We start from the raw sequence: 20014 nt of genomic DNA, 5'->3' as shown, positions 1-20014 counted from the left end.
AGTTAGGATGATATGTACAGACCAAATTCCAATTGCTGTATTTTTAATCGCAACAAATTTAACATTTGGAACAAATTACATATTTTGGGTTGCTCACATTACATTACTCACAAATATCTTAAACATTGCTTCACAAAAACATTGTATGACTAAATATGCAAATATTATTTATTGACATCCAACATAAGTGCCACGTGTTTTAATGGAATCAACAAATCATTGGCTGCTCTGAGAGCACCCTTATTCTGGACATTTCCATCTGTCTGTCTGTCCGCGAAACTTTGGTCAAGCCGAGGGGCTAAACCACTCAACCAATTCCAATGAAATTTGGAAGGTAGGACCAATATATCTGGGAATCATGTGCTTTCGAATATGGGACCTCGGGCCCTAGCAACGGCATAGCAACAGCCCTTTAAAGTGGTCAAAAAATCGAAAAAAATAAAAAAAAAATCGAAAAATCGAAGCTTAGAGTTCTGTGCGCAATCTATCTAGCTCCATTCATGCCAATTTGCAGCCCTAACAAAAAATATTTTTAGGAGATAGGTTTTGGGCGAGTACATGTCGAACATTTCAGAAACGGTTAATTGTGAATATCTTTAAGAGAAAGAGTCTGATTTTGATGAAACTTGGGTGAAATGTGTACAATGTGGCTAGCATGTACACAAAAATGAATGGTTGCTATGCACACCTCCGTTACTTAGCAACAGCTAAAATACTTTATCGTACACCATACTCTTATTGTGGACTGTACAAAAAAATCAATACCTCCGAAACTGGAACTCCGAGGGACCTGTTTTTTTGTGTCCAAGGAGAATGTCTTACAGCATCATATAAAAAATAGAAAAAATCTTTAGCGAATAGATAAATGGAATTACCAGGGCTGCCATTTGTTAGAGTCTTTTTGGAAACATGCCTGAAATTTCACAATGCGGGTTTCTGAGCACAAACTAAGAGGGCTGTGATAATCATATTTATTGTGCTAAATTGATTGATAGCATGTGCATGAATATCGGCTAGTCACGTCGGCCAGCTTTCCATCTAGAGCGAGCAGCCATGTCGCCTCCCGGCTTGTTGGAGTATCACCTATTAATTAACCAATAAGTCAAAGGCAATTTAACCAATAATTTTTGTGCAATGTTTGAGTCAAAATATCATCCCACTTCGTTGGACCATTTCTCCAAAAATTCCAATGAAAATAGAGTATTGCATATTCATGCCACAAACTTGGATGTGTATAAAGCAAAATAAGATTAGTGACTGGTTTCAATTTCAGACTTCATTTTTTCGGGCCTTGTCCAATTTGTCATTTACTTGCCCCTCTGTGCGCTTGGGACAAGATTCTGTACAAATGTGCACGTATATATGTATGTATGTATGTGTGTGTGGTCACATACTGTATGTATGTATGTATGTACGTGTGTACACGTGTGAATGTACGTGACGAGATACAACACACATAATCTTTGATATAAATGACCATTCCGTGTGCATGAATAAGTGCACAAGTGAAGATTATCTTTGCAAATGAAGATCAACATTTCGATAGATCTGGTTGAAGTGGTATTCCATGTATTCCTTCTCTCTTCAAATCAGGTACTTCTTGATATTTGACATTTGTGCTTCTTCACGATCGACATTCCGAAAACCTTTAAAAAAACTTTCTCTTCTTCGTCTTCTTTAACTACCCTATCAACAACCCATATCTACTCATAACGTTGGCCAGTGGGAACGGTTGTCACCCAAGTCTTTCAAGAACTGGTTGACCAATCATTTTGTTGATTAGTAGGATTTTGAAATTTGTTCAGGGAACCGGCGATAACTCACCAACTCTTTGTAAGAGACATGAGAGGATCTTTGACGCCCAATAAATCCCCCAATGCGAGCCGATGGTCCTATAGCTTTGTCCTTCAGTGGGACGGCACACACATCAATACCTGGCCCTTCATGCAAAACACCATGTTGGCCATAAATATCTGGATCAAAATTGCAATCCAAGTTAAACAACTCGGTGCAAGCACATCAAAGCAATCCTCCTGACCTGAAAGCTCGAATCGATGGTACAGAAAATAATTAAGGTGCAAAATGTCATTGAGATACGGCAGGGTTGATATTAATTTCCTTGAGGGAATACCATTTCTATTGCTGGCAAATTTCATGTCATGACATTCCATCTTACTTACACGACATGTTCATCGTCGGTACGACCCTTCCCCTTCTTGTCATGTTTGCCGAACTTTTTCCTATGTTGAAAAAGAGTGAAAAATCAGTATCTTGCACATTTGTTGAGGTAGATATTTCCAAACACAAGTTAAAAACAAAAAGTGAAGAAGGGGAAAATAAAATTATTTACTTTAGACGGTTCCAAAAAATGGATTTCTTTGGAGTGGTGGACGGTAATGACTGGTCCACGTTGGTAGGCTGGTTCAGAGCAACGTCATGTGAACCAGGAGACTCGATTATGTTTGCTTCCCTGAAAAAGAACAGTTCTTGTAAATCCACAACTTCATACACATGTGCCAAACTGGATATCATATACATTCTCCATTTCAAGAACTGACACTGCAGTGCACCCTCCAGCAAACATCACCTAAATAAAACGATATCAGGAAAAATGTACAAAAAAACCCACAAAAATAAAAGGACATGGGAAGGTTCTTTTCAAATCATCTCGCTTTGCCTCTCCAAGCATGATCTATATTTTCTACAAGCCAGGAATTTATCCAAATCTCGATAATCCCCAACGCAAAGAGAGTGAGCTCATCATGTATGATTGGTCGAGATGTAATATTTTGTCCAAGTACTGCTAAACTGGAGATTTTTGGAAGTGTCGAAAGGCATTTTTGCATACTACAGTGTTCAAGTATAAATTGCAATTGAAACTACAGGGAAGTCAAAGTGTCAAAACGGCATTTTGTTTTCTGCAGTGTTAAAATATATAATTCAATTGAAATAAAAACTTTTATAGGTCGCAGAAAGAAACATTTTTCCAGAGGTTTTCTGCTGTTAATGCAGCATATTTTACACCACCTTGTGTCACATATTACATTAGTTATTTGTGCCTTGTGTTTGTGTGCTTTATGATGTCATTAAAAATAGTAATTTTCCTGCTTGGAATGATTTTCAAATTTTATTTTACTGACACAGACAGGCAGATGAAAACGATTACCTTACTCCTCTGAGCAATTCCACGGTTACTCACATTACATTTTTGATGTATCGAGGCCCTTATTTGTATCATTATTTCCTTACTTAAGTGTTTGAATCATTAGTTTTTCCACAGTAGTTACATGATGCCCAGACATAACTCAACACAGGAGGAGAATTTCAGAAACCTCTTTTGTGAGGGTTACTTGTGTAAAAAACAGTCGGTTACTCAGGTTACATTTTTCAACACCCCAACAAGTGTCCTCTTCCTGAAAGATCTTTGAAGTAAGTGATATATTGTTCAATGACCTAAACTATTGGAGCATTTCCACCACCTGATTGAAACTAACACATCACATGAGTTTTTTGTGCCAGGTGTTTGTTTACTTTATGACATCACTAAAAATAGAAAGTTTCATGTTTGGAATTATTTTCTAATTATATTTTACTGAGATACAGGCAGACAGCTGAAAATGATTACCTCACTCCTCTGTGCGCTCAAGGCGAGATTCGGTTCAATTTGCCAATTTCAGAGCCAAACTACTACTAATCTACAGGTTCATGCTCCAATTCATTTTCTAGTGTCAAAAATTATGAAATCAAATTGAAACAAGAAAAAGAGCAATCAGAGATTGGAGACCCTCGTCAGGAATTGTTTTCTGTGGCATTTATGTACTGTAATTAATAAGAGACATAATTAGAACTGCCACTTTATAACTGCTGGCAATGATGACTGGCTACCAAGATGTCCCGCTTTGATCGGACACCTGACCCTGGACACAACGGACCCAGGACGTTTTTTAAATTATTATTCAATTGAATTCAGAATTGGATTAAAATAAATTCAATTCAAATCAAATGGAAAAGCAAAGAGGTACAGTCCTGCATTGGAGTAATCAGAAACAAGCAATCAGAAACAGAATGGAGTAATCAGAAAGAAAGCAATGGAGTAATTAGAAACAGAAACAACAACCAAACAAGCAAAAAGCAAAGGATGAAGTCATTAGGAGGAACTTGGATAGGATTCACATTTCAGATGCTACCCTTCAACCCTAAAACCCATCCAAATTCAGCCAAGTGAGCTTTATTCAAAAAAAAAAAAAACCCAGATCAAAAATATTAAATAATTCTGGCTGCCAGACCATGTGTCCGATCAAGTTGAAATTGAAAACATGTATTCCCCATCACTATTAGATTCATAACTGTGTCGTTTCATGTCGATTGATTAAGTGATTCCAGAGAAAACATTATTTAATATTTTGCTTAAATCCAACATGGCTGCCAAACCATGTGACATCAATTATTCCTTTAAAAAAAAAATTGTCCACACATGCCTTGGGGAACATTTGTGTGAAGTTTCCCCTCGATCTGTTCAGCCATTTCAGAGAAGATTTTTGAAGGCTCTTTTGAGAAAAACAATAAAAAACAATATGGCTGCCGAATCACGTGACCGACGATGACCAAGATTATTTTTGTGGACCATTTTATCCCTGTCTGTTTGTCTGTCTGTCTGCCTGTTTGTTACTTGCAAAATCGAAGATTTTTCGAGTATGTTGGTTCGTCAATTTTGTTATTCTGTCTGTCTGTCTGTTTGTCACCTCCAGGTTAAAATTTTCAACCGATCTTCACAAAACTTCACCACATGGTAGAGTTTGTCATAAGGAAGAAAGCTATTGTTTTTCAGGTCAAAAGGTCAAAATAGGCCCAAGGTCAACAACTAAAGTGGTATTTCTAAAATCCTCAATTTTCATCCGATTGACTTGATATTTGAAGAGGATTTATATTTCAAGTCACTGAATTCAACCAGCCAATTATTTTTGAAGTCAACATGGACCAAAAGGACAGCAGGCCCAAGGTCAACAACTAAAGAGGTGTTGCTAAAATCCTCAATTTTCATCCGATTGATTTGAAATTTGAAGAGTTGCATATCAGGTCATTTAATTTTTCAGGTCAAATTTGTTTTATGGATGTTGCAAGTATCGTGATCTGCATGACGTCGTCTTCTTGTTTGTGTGTTTCTCTGTGTACAAGATATCTCAAAAAGTAGTGGACGGACCTCGATGAAATTTTGTGGACAGGTTTGGTGTGTGACAAGGACGAACTGATTAGATTTTGGTGAAGATCGGGATCTGGATCAGACGACTAAAAATTTTTAAGTGATTCTTGACCATTGGGGATTCGGACGAAACTTGGTGGACTGGTGGGGTGTGTGACCATGACAAACTGATTCGATTTTGGTGAAGATCCTGATCCAGATCCGGATCTGATAATTTTTTAAGTGATTCTTCACCATTGAGAGAAAGGGCTCAAAAAACATTATCTATGGCACGATGTTTCAAAAATGTATTGGGCCAGATATGTTCTCCTGGATCAAGCATTACAGGGCGGAGGTATGTGCTCTTCTGAGTTCCCTTCTCGTTTTATTAGTCTTCATTTTAGATCGCCCTTCCCTTGTGTCGAGTGGGTTTGTGGGTCATATTCATTGCATGGGCTTTTGGTAGATCTTTATTCCCATCCTTTATCCATTTCATTTACTTTCTTTCACACAGGGGACTTTCCGTCACACATGCATGCATGCATTGCAACAGAGTAGCTCATTTGCATAAGTGTACCATTTCCCATTCAAACTACGTGCCATCATCAAACGGACACTTCACTTCAACCTCCACCACTCAGACCACAATGCTACAGCATTTCTCCAACCACCACAATGCCTTCATAAAATCCCCACAGCAACAGACCACAAACCAAAGTCACTAACCCTCGCTATAAACCACCACAACCATGACACTTCAACCACCACTATGCTCACTGCTGCACCACCATCACCACTGATACACACTGCATTTTGGGACCAACAGGGAACAAGGGAGCGGCCCAGACTATTAAAGACACTCCATTCTAGAACTTATGTCATCTAGCTCAGGATGTGAGTGTGTGCTAGGCTCAGTTCAACATCGTGTGGATAGCCCTACCGTTCTGCTCATTTACAGCACTCATTGGGTATCCGGCACGTTTTTGTGGCCGGATAGTGCAACCAAATACCCAGGCGCAATGTTAACCTCAGAGTTTCATCACGTGGCAGAGTTTGGGGTGAGTGAGGGCATTTCCGCCGCCAAGGCCTCGCATGGGCAGAGCTAGTGCCGGGGTAATGGTCCATACACCAATGAGGGTGCTGTAAAAAACGCATCAAGCCTGGTGTTGGCTTAGTGGTTAGGGTGGCGGCTTGGGATCCAAGGGTCCTGAGTTCAAGCACCGTTGGGCTGCTGAATTAATACACCAGGAGGTTGACTCAGCCTGTCATCCTTCTGAGGTCGGCAAAATGAGTACGAATGCACTGGTAAGGGGGACACTGCATCAGCGGCATTGCCGTGTCCCGACCAATGATGCAACTAGCAGCCACAAGCTGCACTCGATAGAGAGAGAGAGAGAGAGAGAGAGAGAGAGAGAGAGAGAGAGAGAGAGAGAGAGAGAGAGAGAGAGATAGATAGAACACGCATCGCTCCGCCTGTTACGCTCTCAGCAAAACGGAACAGAATGAGCTAATGGAGCATGGAACGAGCAGTATTAATCCAAAAGCATTTACACATACAGACCTCTTTACACTCCTGGTTGTCTATCCTCTCACACATTCTTTTCTTTGTTTCCAAACCCCCTGACCTACATCTTTACACCTTCCTACCGCATTTCACCGCCAATCATCACACCCCTCATTTTACACCTCCCTCCAACCACACACGATAGACAACCCTCAGTTTTCCTCCTCCCATTTACCCCTCCTCAGCGACTGGGAAGCATTGGTCCATCGATTGCGCAAGGTAACAAAGAGGTCGCACACACCTCGTTCTTTTCTACCTTTCTTTGCTCGTACCTTCCTCGGAATGATACTGATGATGCCTGTCATGTTAGGACAAGAGAACAATGTGGAAGTACTTGATGGGTTAGCTTTGCATTGTGTTCTCTTTTGGAAGTATGTGTATTTTCTTTTGCCACACCACACCAATCCTTGCATTCTCCAGCTGTACATATCTCTGTGTATTAAAGCCTTGGATTATTGTTCCACATACTTTTCCTTGCCATTGATTGTAATAAATTGCTTATATTTTAAATGTACCCAGTTTGTCATGTCTTTTCCTTCTTTGGTTCAGCATAGTCTGCACGTAGTGTTAGCCGGGAAGTTTTACCCCACAGATTGGCTCTTGATAGCTGGTATGTACTCGGCAGCTCCGCTCGGCTGCACCTAATGCGGTAATTTAACTCAAGTACGCATCGAGTGCGTGAAACCACCCCTTGGTGTGGCCTTCCACAGGTAAGGTACCCACACGAAGTAGTGAAACCCTGCCAGAATTGGCAGTACAAATCCACGTCCGTGGTTGTTTAACAACCCGCCAGAGCATGGAGTTTTCTGTGCTCAGTGGCCTCAGAACTGGAAGTTCAGTCGGAAGTCAAGTGCTTCCCCTCTTGGTGAGCCTTGAACCCCAGATTAATAACAATATTATACAAATTATGCCAAATAAGTAAAAGTTGCTTCAAATTAATCCAAGCCTCTGGGAAAATTGTAATTTTTTTTCAATTATTATTGAAATAAAATAAAATTTACCCAGGCGATGTATAGTATAAGGCAATCACTCCAGACTTTTTAAAATTTTATTTGTTGTTGATAAATATTCTGCGATATCTTTGCTGTGAAGAAACATGATGATTTTGAATTTCACAATGCTCTCTACAGCTATAATAGCCTAATACTGTCTGTCGGATCCCAGAAGGAAAAGTCCAACACACATGCACAAAGTTCGTGAGTACGTGTCTGCATATTTTCTTCACAAATGGAACTAAACGCAGAAAAATTGACATGTCTGTCTATTTTGAAAAGAATGACAGGAGAAGCTTTCGATATAATTTGCTGAACCAACGAATAGCTTTTCGATGGATGAAGTGAGATAAGGCAGAGTAGGAAACGTCTCCAGAGACTTGCAAGGCGGGTAATCGGCTCTGTGGAATTTAGGGTTCCATTGCCGGTTCCATTGGAGGGAAACAATTCTAACTGGGTAATCAATTCTTTCGCCCAAGCTTATTGCAGACCCTCGCCAGGACTTGGTTTGTGTGGTTATTTTGTGGAGCAAATAAGTGGATGGAAGTACTCGATGAAAGGTCATTGATGGCAAATTAAAAGTCTAAATGGTCAACTTGTAAATGTGCAATGGTCAAAGGTCTGAAGGTTGAAAGGTCTGAAAAGGTCGAAATGGTCTAAAGTGTCGAAGGAGTCTCAAAAAGTCTAAGGGGTCTAAATGGTATTGAAATGTCTGAAAGGTGTGAAGGTTTAAAGGGTATAAAGGAGTCTAAGAGGATCTAAAGGGTGTTCGAGGTCCAATGGCTCCAAAGGGTGCAATGGGGTCTAAAGGATCTTTGTGATCTTAAAGTTTCTTAAAGCGTCTTTGAAGTTGTAAACGGTTTCATGGGTCTTGGGATTCTTACAGTTCTTTGGGGTCTTTAAAGACTGAAATGGTGGATGAAAATACCCTGAGGACAATCCCTGTGTTGGGACTTGGTCTGCGTGCCAAATGTGGTGGTTGTCGGCCCAGCGGTCTTTTTAAAAAATGCAAATATACAAACAGACAGACAGCCGACAAATTTTATTTATTAGATTTCGGAGCAAAAGTTTCTTTTCTGAGCCAGCCACTGCACAGAAAGCATTTCACAGGTTATCCCCTTCACAAATCTTACGGCAGATGACCAACACATTGTTGCGGATCCGGGTTCAAAGTTTGCCATGAGGGGGACCAATCGGGTCCCTCTTAAAGGCCCGGTCCTGAGGCCACCAAGCACGGATAACTCCACACGCCGGCTGGTTGATAATCATCCATGGACGATGATTGGTACTGCCAATACTGGCAGGGTTTCACTACGTCGAGTGGGTACCTTATCTGTGTATGGCCACACTAAGGGGGGTCTCGTGCCCTCGATGCATACTTGCATGAATTTACCTGATCAGGTGCAGCCGAGCAGAGCTGCAAAGTCTGCTCTGCCGAGCAGACCGGCTCACAAGAACCTGGGGTAAAACTTCCCGGCTGGCACTACGTGTGGACTATGCTGGACCAATGGAGGAAAAAAACATGACGAGCTAGGTACATTTATAACATAAGCAATTTATTACAAGTGAGGGTGAGGAAATGTTCCCACTTGCGGGGCCTGGGCACGCAGACCGCAACGGTGCTCGCGCTGTGTACACTGGGCGTGTGTGGGTCCTGCTCGATGTTTGCGGTGCAGTTGATCTCTTTGCTGATGCCAGCGCTCTGTATACCCTGGCTGAGTGAGCTTTGAGCTGTGCGGACTCTGTGCTTGTACATTTTTTATTGAAATTAAAAATGTCTCTTTTTGCTTTCTGGCGAATTTGCATTTTTATTCTATACATTTATTTCATGCAATTTTATATGATTGTTATTCTTCCTCTATATATAGAAATTTGTAAGTTTGTTTTATTATTGTAATCTTGACAAATATCAGTCTTCAGACTGCCTTGTCGAATTTTCGAATTTCTCAATAAACCGAAATGAATGAATAATCACAGGTTTTAATCCACATCAACATGTATAGCAGGGGAAAGTAAGGATTTATGAGGTGCGGCAAAAGAAAATACACGCATTTACAAGAGGACACAGAACAGAGCTAACCTGTCCAGTACATCGACAATCTTAACTCACATTAACATGACAAGCACAATCAGAATCATACCTGAGGAAAGTTAGATAGTTCAGAGAAGAGAGAAAGTTTGAGGCATTTGCAACCTTTGATTTACCAGGCGTGGTCGACAGACCAACGTAAGCCCAGTCGCTGAGGAGAGGGAAAGGGGGAAGGAAAACTAAAGGATTCTAATGGTGTGTAGTCGGAGCAGATGTGATGACGGATGTGGTGAGGGATTGTGAAATGCAGAGGAAGGTGTAAAGATGTGGATTTGGGGAGTTTTGGAAACAAAGAAAAGAACTTGTGAAAAGATCGGCCCAACGTGAGTGCAAAGAGGTCTGCATGTGGAAGTGTTTAACGAGCTAAGGCGACACTCGGTCTGGTGTCTCCTACTCGCAGGTGGACTCTGTTCCATTTCCTCCGTCAAGCTCCGCTCGTTCCGTCAATCTCCATTACCCCAACAGCAAGAAGAGCAGCGGAGCAACATCCCAGTTACCCAGTTGGTCTCAGTTACCCCAACAGCAACGGAGCTTCTCGGACGCCGTCGCTGGCATCACAGCCAGATCCTTGCTGATCAATTTTGGTCCAACTTTATTAAGTATGACCTTCCCAGTCTCCAGCTTCGACAGAAGTGGCAGAAGGAGAGTCTGGGGTTGACTACGGACCATGTGGTTTTGATTGTCGATTGCCAGCTGCCTCGTGCTCAGTGGCCAGTTGGTAAGGTCATGGAGACCTTTCCAGGTTCAGATGGCCATGCTCAAACTGCCAGCATTCAAGTTCGTGGCAAGAACTATGTTCGACCACTTGCGAAATTGATCCGACTGTCGAAGCTTGAGGACAATGGATAAGGGGTGAATGGACTGGAAGAATTTCCTCTTTTTTACAAATTTATCTCACAAAGAGTTGCTATACTGGGTGTGTTAAGTTCCCAAGTTTCTTGTGGAGTGCTCGCCAAGTGGCGGCTTAAGCACTCAAGCAAGCACTTCATTTGAAACCGTCGATAAGGAACGACTGGCTTGACAAGCGCTAGCTAGCTGCTTGGTAACTAAACACACCCCTGGAGAATGTGCATAACGACGCTGCTGCTGATCACATTGTCATGGAGTACAACACAGCTTAACTTTTGTGAATCTTTCAATCCTGTGCAGCTCGAAAGCAGTGTATACTTTCGAGCTGGGACGCCAAAACCATGGTGTGTGCCCCCACCCCACCCCCTAAACTTGGTAACTGAACACACCAGGGATTGATTGAGGGGTGGGTTGGGGCAAAGGTACTTGAACCAAATTGTACTTTAATCACAATAATCGTAATCGTCTATTTTTAAATCCTTTCTTAATTCATACATTAATTATTTTAATAGGATGTGTAATTTACATTTCACCTCATTCACCTCCTCATACAAACATCCCCCCCCCCACCACGCCCGTTTCCCCAGCCAATCTGCATGGTACATGTATCTGTGACGTCACCACATTTTTGATCCGCCATGTTAGATTGCCAGGAATTGGTAAACAAAGCGAAACTAAACTCTACGTGGTTGTGTCATCGTTTGTACTTTTGTGAAAATGGTGAATTTCCACTCTGTATGTTGTTGAGTCGGTCGTACCAAAAGGTGGGATTGTTTATCCCATTATAGACTGCTTGCAGTTCATCTGACAAGGAAACACGAGAGAGGAGCGAATACCCAGGAAGATCAAATTCACCAGGAATCTCATTGGTAAATTGACTTCCTGATTAAAAAATAAAAAAAGTTCTTCAATATCACCTCCAGTTCAATTTTCAACAAAATTGCATTTTTCGTTCCACTTCCCAACATATTCCTGTTTTTTGTTATAATTCCATTGTGTTTACTTTTCACATAAGAGATGTTTAGCATCAGTTTACTTTTTACACTTCATTTAATACTTTGTGTTTATTTTTTTTATAAACTTGAACAGTCTGTTTCGTGAAAACAAAGGAAAGATTACTTTCGAAGTTTCTGGAAACCAGGGATGGACTGGGGATATAAACTGGCCCCCTGGTCATTGCCCGGGTCCCGCCGACTCATGGACCATGGACCTGTGACGGGTCTGACACGTGGCGTCGTGAACGCTGAAGGTTCGAAGATCCTGAAGTGAGGTGTTTTGGGAGCGGACATCTTCGAGAAAATACATGATTTTAGGCAATTTCTGACCCACAACTTGCATTTCAACTCAGAGCGATTTTGCCACTGAAACTATTTTCCACCCATTGGACTTAATCCGAAAAGGGGGGCTGATGGATTTGGTGTCGTCCGTCCGCAACCATATCTCGGACATGTATGGACCGATTTTGTTCAAAGATGGCACAAAGACAACACATGATGGTTCACATGTGCACCTCATTTTGTTTCGCGATTCGATCGAAGATGGCCGACTGGCAGCTATTTTAGTTCGAAAAACCCGACGTTGAACACATCCTAATGACCATTTCTCGGACAAGCATTTATCGGTCTTGTTCAAACTTGTGAGATGTATCAGTAGTTTATGATAATGCATGCAGACATGGGTGCAATGAGATGTGGTTAAGTATAGTCATGTGACCCGTCCATGTCATGTGATACGTTTTTACACCTTGTTATGTAATCCTGTGACATTGGCTGATTTCCAAGCAGAGAGAAGATGATCTACGGTAAATAACAGGATGAAAAGGGCAGAAAGAGATCGTGCAAGAGCAGCAGAGCAGGTTTTAAGGACACATGAACTGATGTTGAACGGTCCAGTCGCAGAGTCAGAGTGTAAGGTTGCCAGAAACTTTTACACCTTTTCAGATGCTAAAGACGCAGAATTTAGGAGTCGCTGGGTACGACTGGGAAAGATAGATACAGACAGAGAGGGATGAGGGACACAAGATTTTGAAGCAAGCACGGAATTAGGGCATTCAGCCTTCTCATGAGCAGTCGGCTATGTTGCCATTTGAAGTGAAAGAAGGAATGGAAGGGGAACATCCACCTGAGACAGACGTGACAAGGTGCCACCAGGTTTTAGAGGAAGGAGTCGAGTTTGAAAGTTAATTTAGGAGATTGGACAGATGTTGTTTTCTGGCTCTCCTGAGGGTAAACACACACTTGTTGCGACTTTGTGGAATGATCTGAGATTGCCTTCCGTTGGATTAACCTTCCAGGAGGAGAATGCAAGTTGTTTTAAAGCAACAGCCTCACCCCATTATTCAGAGTACCAAGAGCAGGGGGATGGATAAGATGGCTGAAGATGAGATCGTAATAATCTGTGCATAAGAGAGAGCAGGTTTCTGTGAAAGAATTCCCAGGCTGAGGCGGTCAGGGGCAGTCGATAAAGGAGACCAGTCCTGAAGTGGGATGGCTGCTTGCAGTTCCTGCCAGACTTGCTGGCACCGAGGCTGTTCTCTGAGAAAAGCCAGACAGATGTGACCTTCACCAACACATGATCAGAAAAGCCAACTGTGGCAGAGGACGAGCGTTATGCAATGGCGGGGAAGTTGGTCATCAACAAATCCAGGAGGGAAGACTTTCCATTTGGAGAAATCGGGATGGGAAAGTTCACAGATTGAATTAGACTGATGCAGTCATAAAAGTCCTTTGCAGAAGTGCCATGACTCGTGAGAAAAGTAACAACACAGACAATTCACGCGATGACAATTGAAGTCACCACAAATGAGGAAGAGAGAGTTGGGATGAATGAATAAAAGTTTATCCATGTCATCTCAGAGAAAAATACAGATGAAGTTATCACCATTGGAAGAATGGTGCAACACACAAACATGAGGTGAGAACTGAGGGAAAGTTGCAACCAGAGGCATCCTGGGGCTTAGGACAGAGTTCACCTCGATCAAACTGGAGGAAGCAATAGGCAGGGAGAGCCATGAAGGAGTCATTGATGTCCTGTGGAAGGAAGGATTCAGTAACGCAGATGATGCCCGGTTTATCTGAAGTGGACTGGATTGAGACATCTGGCAGGTTGGAACAGTGGCCTTGGATGTTTGAGGTCCACATGATTTGGGACGGGTGTGGGGAGCTCCTGACGGGCAGGGGTGAAATTGGGTGGGGAGAAGTAGGGGAGGGGAGGGATAAGTTTTGAAGGGGCAGGACAAGGTTGAAGTCGAGAGGAGGCAGGACGAGGGAGGAGCAGAAGAGGGGGATGGTACTAACTTGGAGGGGTTTAACACCATGAATGGACACGAAGGGTAAATGTTTGACGTGTGCACATGGCCTTTGCAAAATTGATACTTCAGGAAATGCAAACTAGAAAACCTGAATTAACAGTCCAAAAGAGTCTTGAGCGTTCCAAAGCATCTTAAGGGTCCTATAGTGCATTAATGGTTCCAAGGGGTCTTCAAGGTTCCAAGGAGTCTGAAGTGTTTTCGGGAATATTGAGGCACTGGATATCGGGGTCGAAGGAGAAATATTGTCATGGTTCCCAATGTACATAATTAATCGACGAAGTCACCTTCCAATCGCACGAGAAGGACTCACGTTTCCTCACATATGTAATAAATAGACACACTCACGTTCCCACGATACATAATTAACAGACAGAGCATGAACATTGCAGTTGTACGTAATTAATGGACAAACTTTCCAAGAGTACGCAATTAATAGACAAACATGGCGTTCTGCACAGACAAAACAAGCAAAGACAAAATCACCCAAATGCAACATCCAGTCCTCTGGATGGGGTAAAAAAACGGCTGGACCAATCTCCACCATCTTTTAAATCCGTGCTGGGGGTACCAACGGTCAGGTCATGGGCACAAAACACTCCTTTCCTATAAAACACTCCTTTCCCACAAAACACTCCTTTCCCACAAAACACTCCTTTCCCACACCCGAAAGGCAATTCTCTGTTTGTTCGAGTGTTCGTCTGTCTGATAATTAATCAATAAGTTGGCTCAAAACAAGGAAATAAGGCCATTTGGTCCATCATTACCGTGGTGCACTCTCGAGTGGAATTTTGCTGCAGCTTAAAACAAATCTTGATGGGTTTAGAATCTCAATAACCCGTTCTTCATCGAATCGAGTGACCCATTTTGTCTCCAACTGCAGTATATATATATATATATATATATATATATATATATATATATATATATATATATATATATATATATATATATATATATATATATATATATATATATATATATATATATGTTGTGGAAGGTTGTTGTGCGAAGATAACATATTTTAATCGGTGTGGTTGAAGTGGTATTCCGTGTATCACTTCCCTCAGATCAGATCTCTCCAGACACTTCCCATGTTCACTTCTTCCAGATAAAGACAAACTTATAACCTTAAACTTTCTCTTCATGTTATTATTTTTCCACCACCCATCCCTTGTTTTGGGTCTGCAATGGGAACAGTTGTGGCACAAGTCTTTCACGAATTGGTTGGCCAATCCTTTTGGTGACCGGCAGGAATTTGTCATTTGTTCAGGGTGCCGGAGATAACTCGCCAACTCTTGACACGAGACATGATGGGATCTTTAACATCCACCAAGACCCCCAGTGCTGGGAGATGGTTCTCTACCTTCACGTCCTTTGGTGGGATGGCGCACACATCAATGACTCATCCTTCATGGAAAAAACCCGGGATCAGGAAAACAGGCTCTTCAACACAAGTGGGAACAACCCCGAATCTATAATATCGAAATTATTTAACAGTAATGATGTTGAGGGGAGCGGGAGTTTCTCCATGAAGTAACTTAATGTATAAATAAGTCCGTTCGTACATGTGGTTTCGTCCTTGGTATGAAAATCACCACAGAGATTATTATCGTTAATAAATAAATAACTCCGTTTGAGAAAGCACGAACGACGTGAAGACGTGATGACGTATTTCCGCTGACGGGACGGATCACCACACGGAGACGGAGAATAAAACACTCGACGACATGACGAGATAAAATTCACTTAATGTTGTGAAAAGTCCGTGTGAGGTACCTCAGTTGCGTTTTCTTCTTCACGATCCGCATCTTGAGAGATAAATAAATTCTTTCGATGAATGTTCAATGAAATATTCGGGAGCCGACTTGACACACGTCGATCACCGCGACAGATCCACATCGAACTGATTGTTCGGGACAATACCCTGACTTTTGTGACGTACCGTTCCACTGTTACCATGGGATACATTGCGTGACGTCAGTGTTGGGAGTTGTGGTCGTCGTGGTAGTAGTAGTAGTAGTAGTAGTAGTAGTATTAGTAGTAGTAGTAGTAGTTGTAAATGTACAGGTGGGGTCGAACCCTCGTCTGGTTCAGTTCATGGTGACAGAGGTTATTCACATTGACTGTTGGTAGAGAGTTTTAAACCAACGCCACCACCGTCTCTGGATGCTTCGAACCTCATCGATGTTTGGCGCCGATGGAGACAGCTGTTTGAACTGTTTTTGGAGGCCTCAGGACAAAGCAAAGGACAGAGTCGATCCTGGAGAGCAAGAAAGTCGCCATCTTGTTTCATTGAGCCGGCCAGGCCGCGGTTGACGTGAACAACACATTCACGTTCAGGGAACCCACGGACAGGAAGATAGTCGACTCGGTTTGTGAGAAATTTGAGGAATATTGTAATCCACAAATGAATGTAGTTTATGAAAGGAACCGTTTGTCGGAAAACGACGGCAAGAGGGGCGACCCTTTGACCAGGATGACACCGAGTTGAGGATGGAGACCATGTTGTACAGCTTTGCAGAAACGGAGAACATGGTTCGAGAACATATAAATTTCACCATGTCGGATTTTCGCCTGAAGGAGCATTTACTCCGTGAAAATGATCTTGACCTTCCCAAAGTGGTGCACATATGCAGAGCAGCAGAGGCCAGTCGCGCCCAGTTGAAGACCATGACAAAAACACCATTCTAAGTAAATGAGATAAAGTTTATAACATCAGGGACATCAGGGAGAGACATGAGGAGAAGGCAGAGAAGGAAGTAAAGGTTGAGGAAGAAGTGTTTCAGATGGTATTGTGAGATAACGAAAGTCATGACGTCCCCCCCCCACCCCTCTGCAACCCCCTCTCCACCATCCTCAGGGACCTGTAATTTCCAATGAAGAAGAGGAGTCTGATTCGGAAGAGGATGAGGGTCAACGGCAACCATTACTGGAAAGGGAAAGGCGACCCCCAAGGCCCCGGAAACGGACGAATTGGAGACCCCAGAATAGATGACAAAATAGGGGACAGGAAAGCAGATGCAAGAGGGGCAACCCCCCATCAGATGCTTGTTTTGCGTGTGGAAAGAGGGGACACTGGAAATAAAATTGTCCCAAACGAAGACAGGGACCAGGTCCCCCGCCTGCAAACTCACGAAGGTATTGACAGGATGGGAGTGGACCCTCGAGGGAAGGAGCAAGGCTGACATTGAGTCCGACAGAGGAGCCGACCTCTACTCTGAACGCCTCAGGCAAGGAGCTTTCTTTTTTAGTCGATGGGGCCACTCGCTCCACAATTGCAGTCAAAGAACTGCCACAGTTTGAGAAATTTGGTAGTGAGTTGAGGGGGTGAGGTTCAAACATGGGATACAACAGTAAAATTGCCAGTAAGATGTGGGCGATTGCAGGAGAAACATGCATTCCTTCTCACCACCATCACCAGGGCCGGATTAACGTCTTCGTAGGCCAAGGTCCTTGAGATTTCGTAGGCCAGATTCAAGAGTGACCAAAACGACGATTTTGAACATGAAATTTAATCGGAACAGACTGCGGTAAATGGCGATATGTCCGACTTTCAAATACACAAGTGCCTGAAAAATCCAATTCAGCTTCAAAATTGAGAAACAAACGATACAGAAAACAAATTTGGAGGAATGTATGTATATTCAATTTCCACCCTGCTGAAACACCTTGTTTCGTGCCTTTTGGTTGGCAAACGACGAGATCACTTCGGAGAAATCAATTTGCTTCATCAGCTCAGATTCAGCACAGAGCAGAGTGAGCGTGGACACGCGCACCTGCCCCACGGTCGACCGAAGACAATTTTTCACGCCCTTTAGTGTGCTGAAGGACTGTTCACCCTCACAGCTCGTAGCAAACATCGAACAATATATTCGGAGGGCAACAAAAATATTGGGGAATGTCTGTGTCAAATTGTTGTGAATAATGTACTTGAGCATGTTCGATGCATCGATGAACTTGTAGTATTTCGAGCAAAGTTTTATTTCCTGAACTATGTGCATTTCAACGTTAGCAGGGTACGCTGAAACCAGTTTCTCCGCTCTGCGAGAGAGTGTATCATGGTCGAGGCTGTTGGCCGTGGGGATGAATCCAAACAGATACGTGCTTTTCGATAGCTCTCTCTTCTCCTATGGATTTCTGTCAGAAGGAGATTGAGTATGGAGAAGTACGTCTCAACTCAGAACTTCTCCCTGCCAGATTTTGGGGTTTCTTCTTCCTCGTCATTTTCATCGAAGGCCTTCTTTCGCCTCTTGACCCGATGATTATCATCAGCGTAAAGGATGGACTCAACCATCTTTTTGGCATGGTCCTCAAATGCATCAAATCTTTCATCATTTCGAAGCGACTCTATGTATTCATAGAGGGCATCATAATGCTGCTTAACCGCTCCGACATCTATTCCAGGTTGTTGGAGACATCTGTTTACTTGATCAATGTTGCCAAGTAGATCAGACCAGACAGTGCATATGATTGCTGTTTCGGTCAGTTCCATCTTCTCAGCCAATGCTTTGGCTTCCAGTCTCACTGACGGCGCGTCTTCCGGGTGCTCGGCTATCTTCATTAGCGCCTTCTTTCTGTCCTTGTACCTTTCGGAAAACGCTTTACAAGCATCCGCGACAGCTGACCACCTCATATCAGACAAACATTTGAGTTTGATGGCACGTTCATCGAGTGACTTATTTAAAATGGTCCATCTTTGGGGAGATGCTGACATAAAGTTATACACGGCTTGAATAAGTCCAAAGTATTTGACGGCTTCCAAGCAACTCTCTGCGGCAGCGACTCCTACCGGATTCAAACTGTGTGCAGCACATGGTACCCACTGAGCCAATGGATTAATTTTACAGACTCTTGCTTGTTCGTCTGAATAGACACCGGACATGTTGCTTGCATTGTCGTATGACTGCCTCGACAATCCATGAGATCAATCCCATTGGCTTCCAGTACCTCTTCCAATTTTCCAAACAGATATTCACCATCGTGATGCTCAATGACGACGTACTGTAGAAACCTTTAAACGGCGCTACCATCTTGCATCACATATCGAAATATTACCGTCAACTGATCGATATGCGAAACGTCTGGCGTCGAATCGACGGAAACACCATAATATTTAGCATCTTTTATTTCTCGCACGATGGTAGATTTCACTTTTTCGGCCAGTCGTAGGATAAACTCGTTGCATATTGTTGATGACAGGTACGATACACTTCCCTGTCCCTTGTTCCCATACACTTCAAGATGCTGGGCGAGAAATGGATCGAATTTTGAGACTAGTTAAAGACAACCAAGATAGTTTCCATTGTTAGCACAACCCAGCTGCTCAGTCGTGCCCCGGAAAGGAAGCCCTCTTTCGGCGAGGAACGATATTACAGCGACAATTCGCTTCAGGACATTGGTCCAGTAAGCTTCCTCGTGGAGGTACCGCTGTTCAAATGATGTGTGAATCCTGTCTGTCACCTTCATTTCGAGGTACTTTTTGATTGCGAGAATATGGGCAGTACCACGCTCGTGCGACGCTGGACGTGCAGAGGCATTCTTCCAATCATTGAATCCGATTCGAAAATTACTGTGATGACTTTCGTGATCATCGCCGTCGGGACATAGGAGTTTGCACACGTAGCAGTATAGTTTACCGTTTGATGGAGAAAACAGCATCCAGTCCCTGTTCACTATTTCCCCGTTTGTGAGTTTCCGCTGAAAGTGTTCGCGCCGAAAATACCGTGTTTTATCTGGATACACTTGGGCCATCTACGAAAAATCTGCGTTCCGATCTTGGCAGAGAGGATTCTGGATGAAATTATCCACGAGTTCTGTGGAAAGAGTCCATTCAGCAGGATAAGGATTGAAACTACGAGCCGCAGCACTGGCTGCAGTTATTCCAATGCTTCTCTTGTTGCTTGATGCGATGGGATTGGTATCATCAGCTTTCGAAATGTGATGCAGTGAAAGATTAGTTGATCCCTCGACATTGACATCAGAAGACTCTGCATGCGCACATTCCGTTTGCTCATCTCGACTCTCGTGTGGT

General features: G+C 42.8%; 1 protein-coding gene across 1 annotated transcript in view; it reads right to left on the bottom strand.

Annotated features, from left to right (window-relative positions):
- The window catches only part of LOC147024510 (uncharacterized), a 48778-nt gene extending 32816 nt beyond the window's left edge, over positions 1–15962 (bottom strand). Inside the window, exons 1-3 of the mRNA XM_085884509.1 lie at positions 15760–15962; positions 2351–2470; positions 2181–2240 (exon numbers count right to left, since the gene is read on the bottom strand). Of these exons, the coding sequence (XP_085740635.1) occupies positions 2181–2240; positions 2351–2470; positions 15760–15791 (212 nt within the window). The 5' untranslated portion in view covers positions 15792–15962. The remainder of the gene's footprint in view (positions 1–2180; positions 2241–2350; positions 2471–15759) is intronic.
- Between the last annotated feature and the right edge of the window lie 4052 nt (positions 15963–20014).

Source organism: Eptatretus burgeri, chromosome 6 (genome assembly GCF_056783735.1).
Source record: "Eptatretus burgeri isolate ZD-2024b chromosome 6, Ebu_testis_v1, whole genome shotgun sequence".
NCBI lineage: Eukaryota > Metazoa > Chordata > Myxini > Myxiniformes > Myxinidae > Eptatretus > Eptatretus burgeri.
Note: the sequence above shows the minus strand (reverse complement) of the source record. Positions and strands in the feature narration are given on the sequence as shown.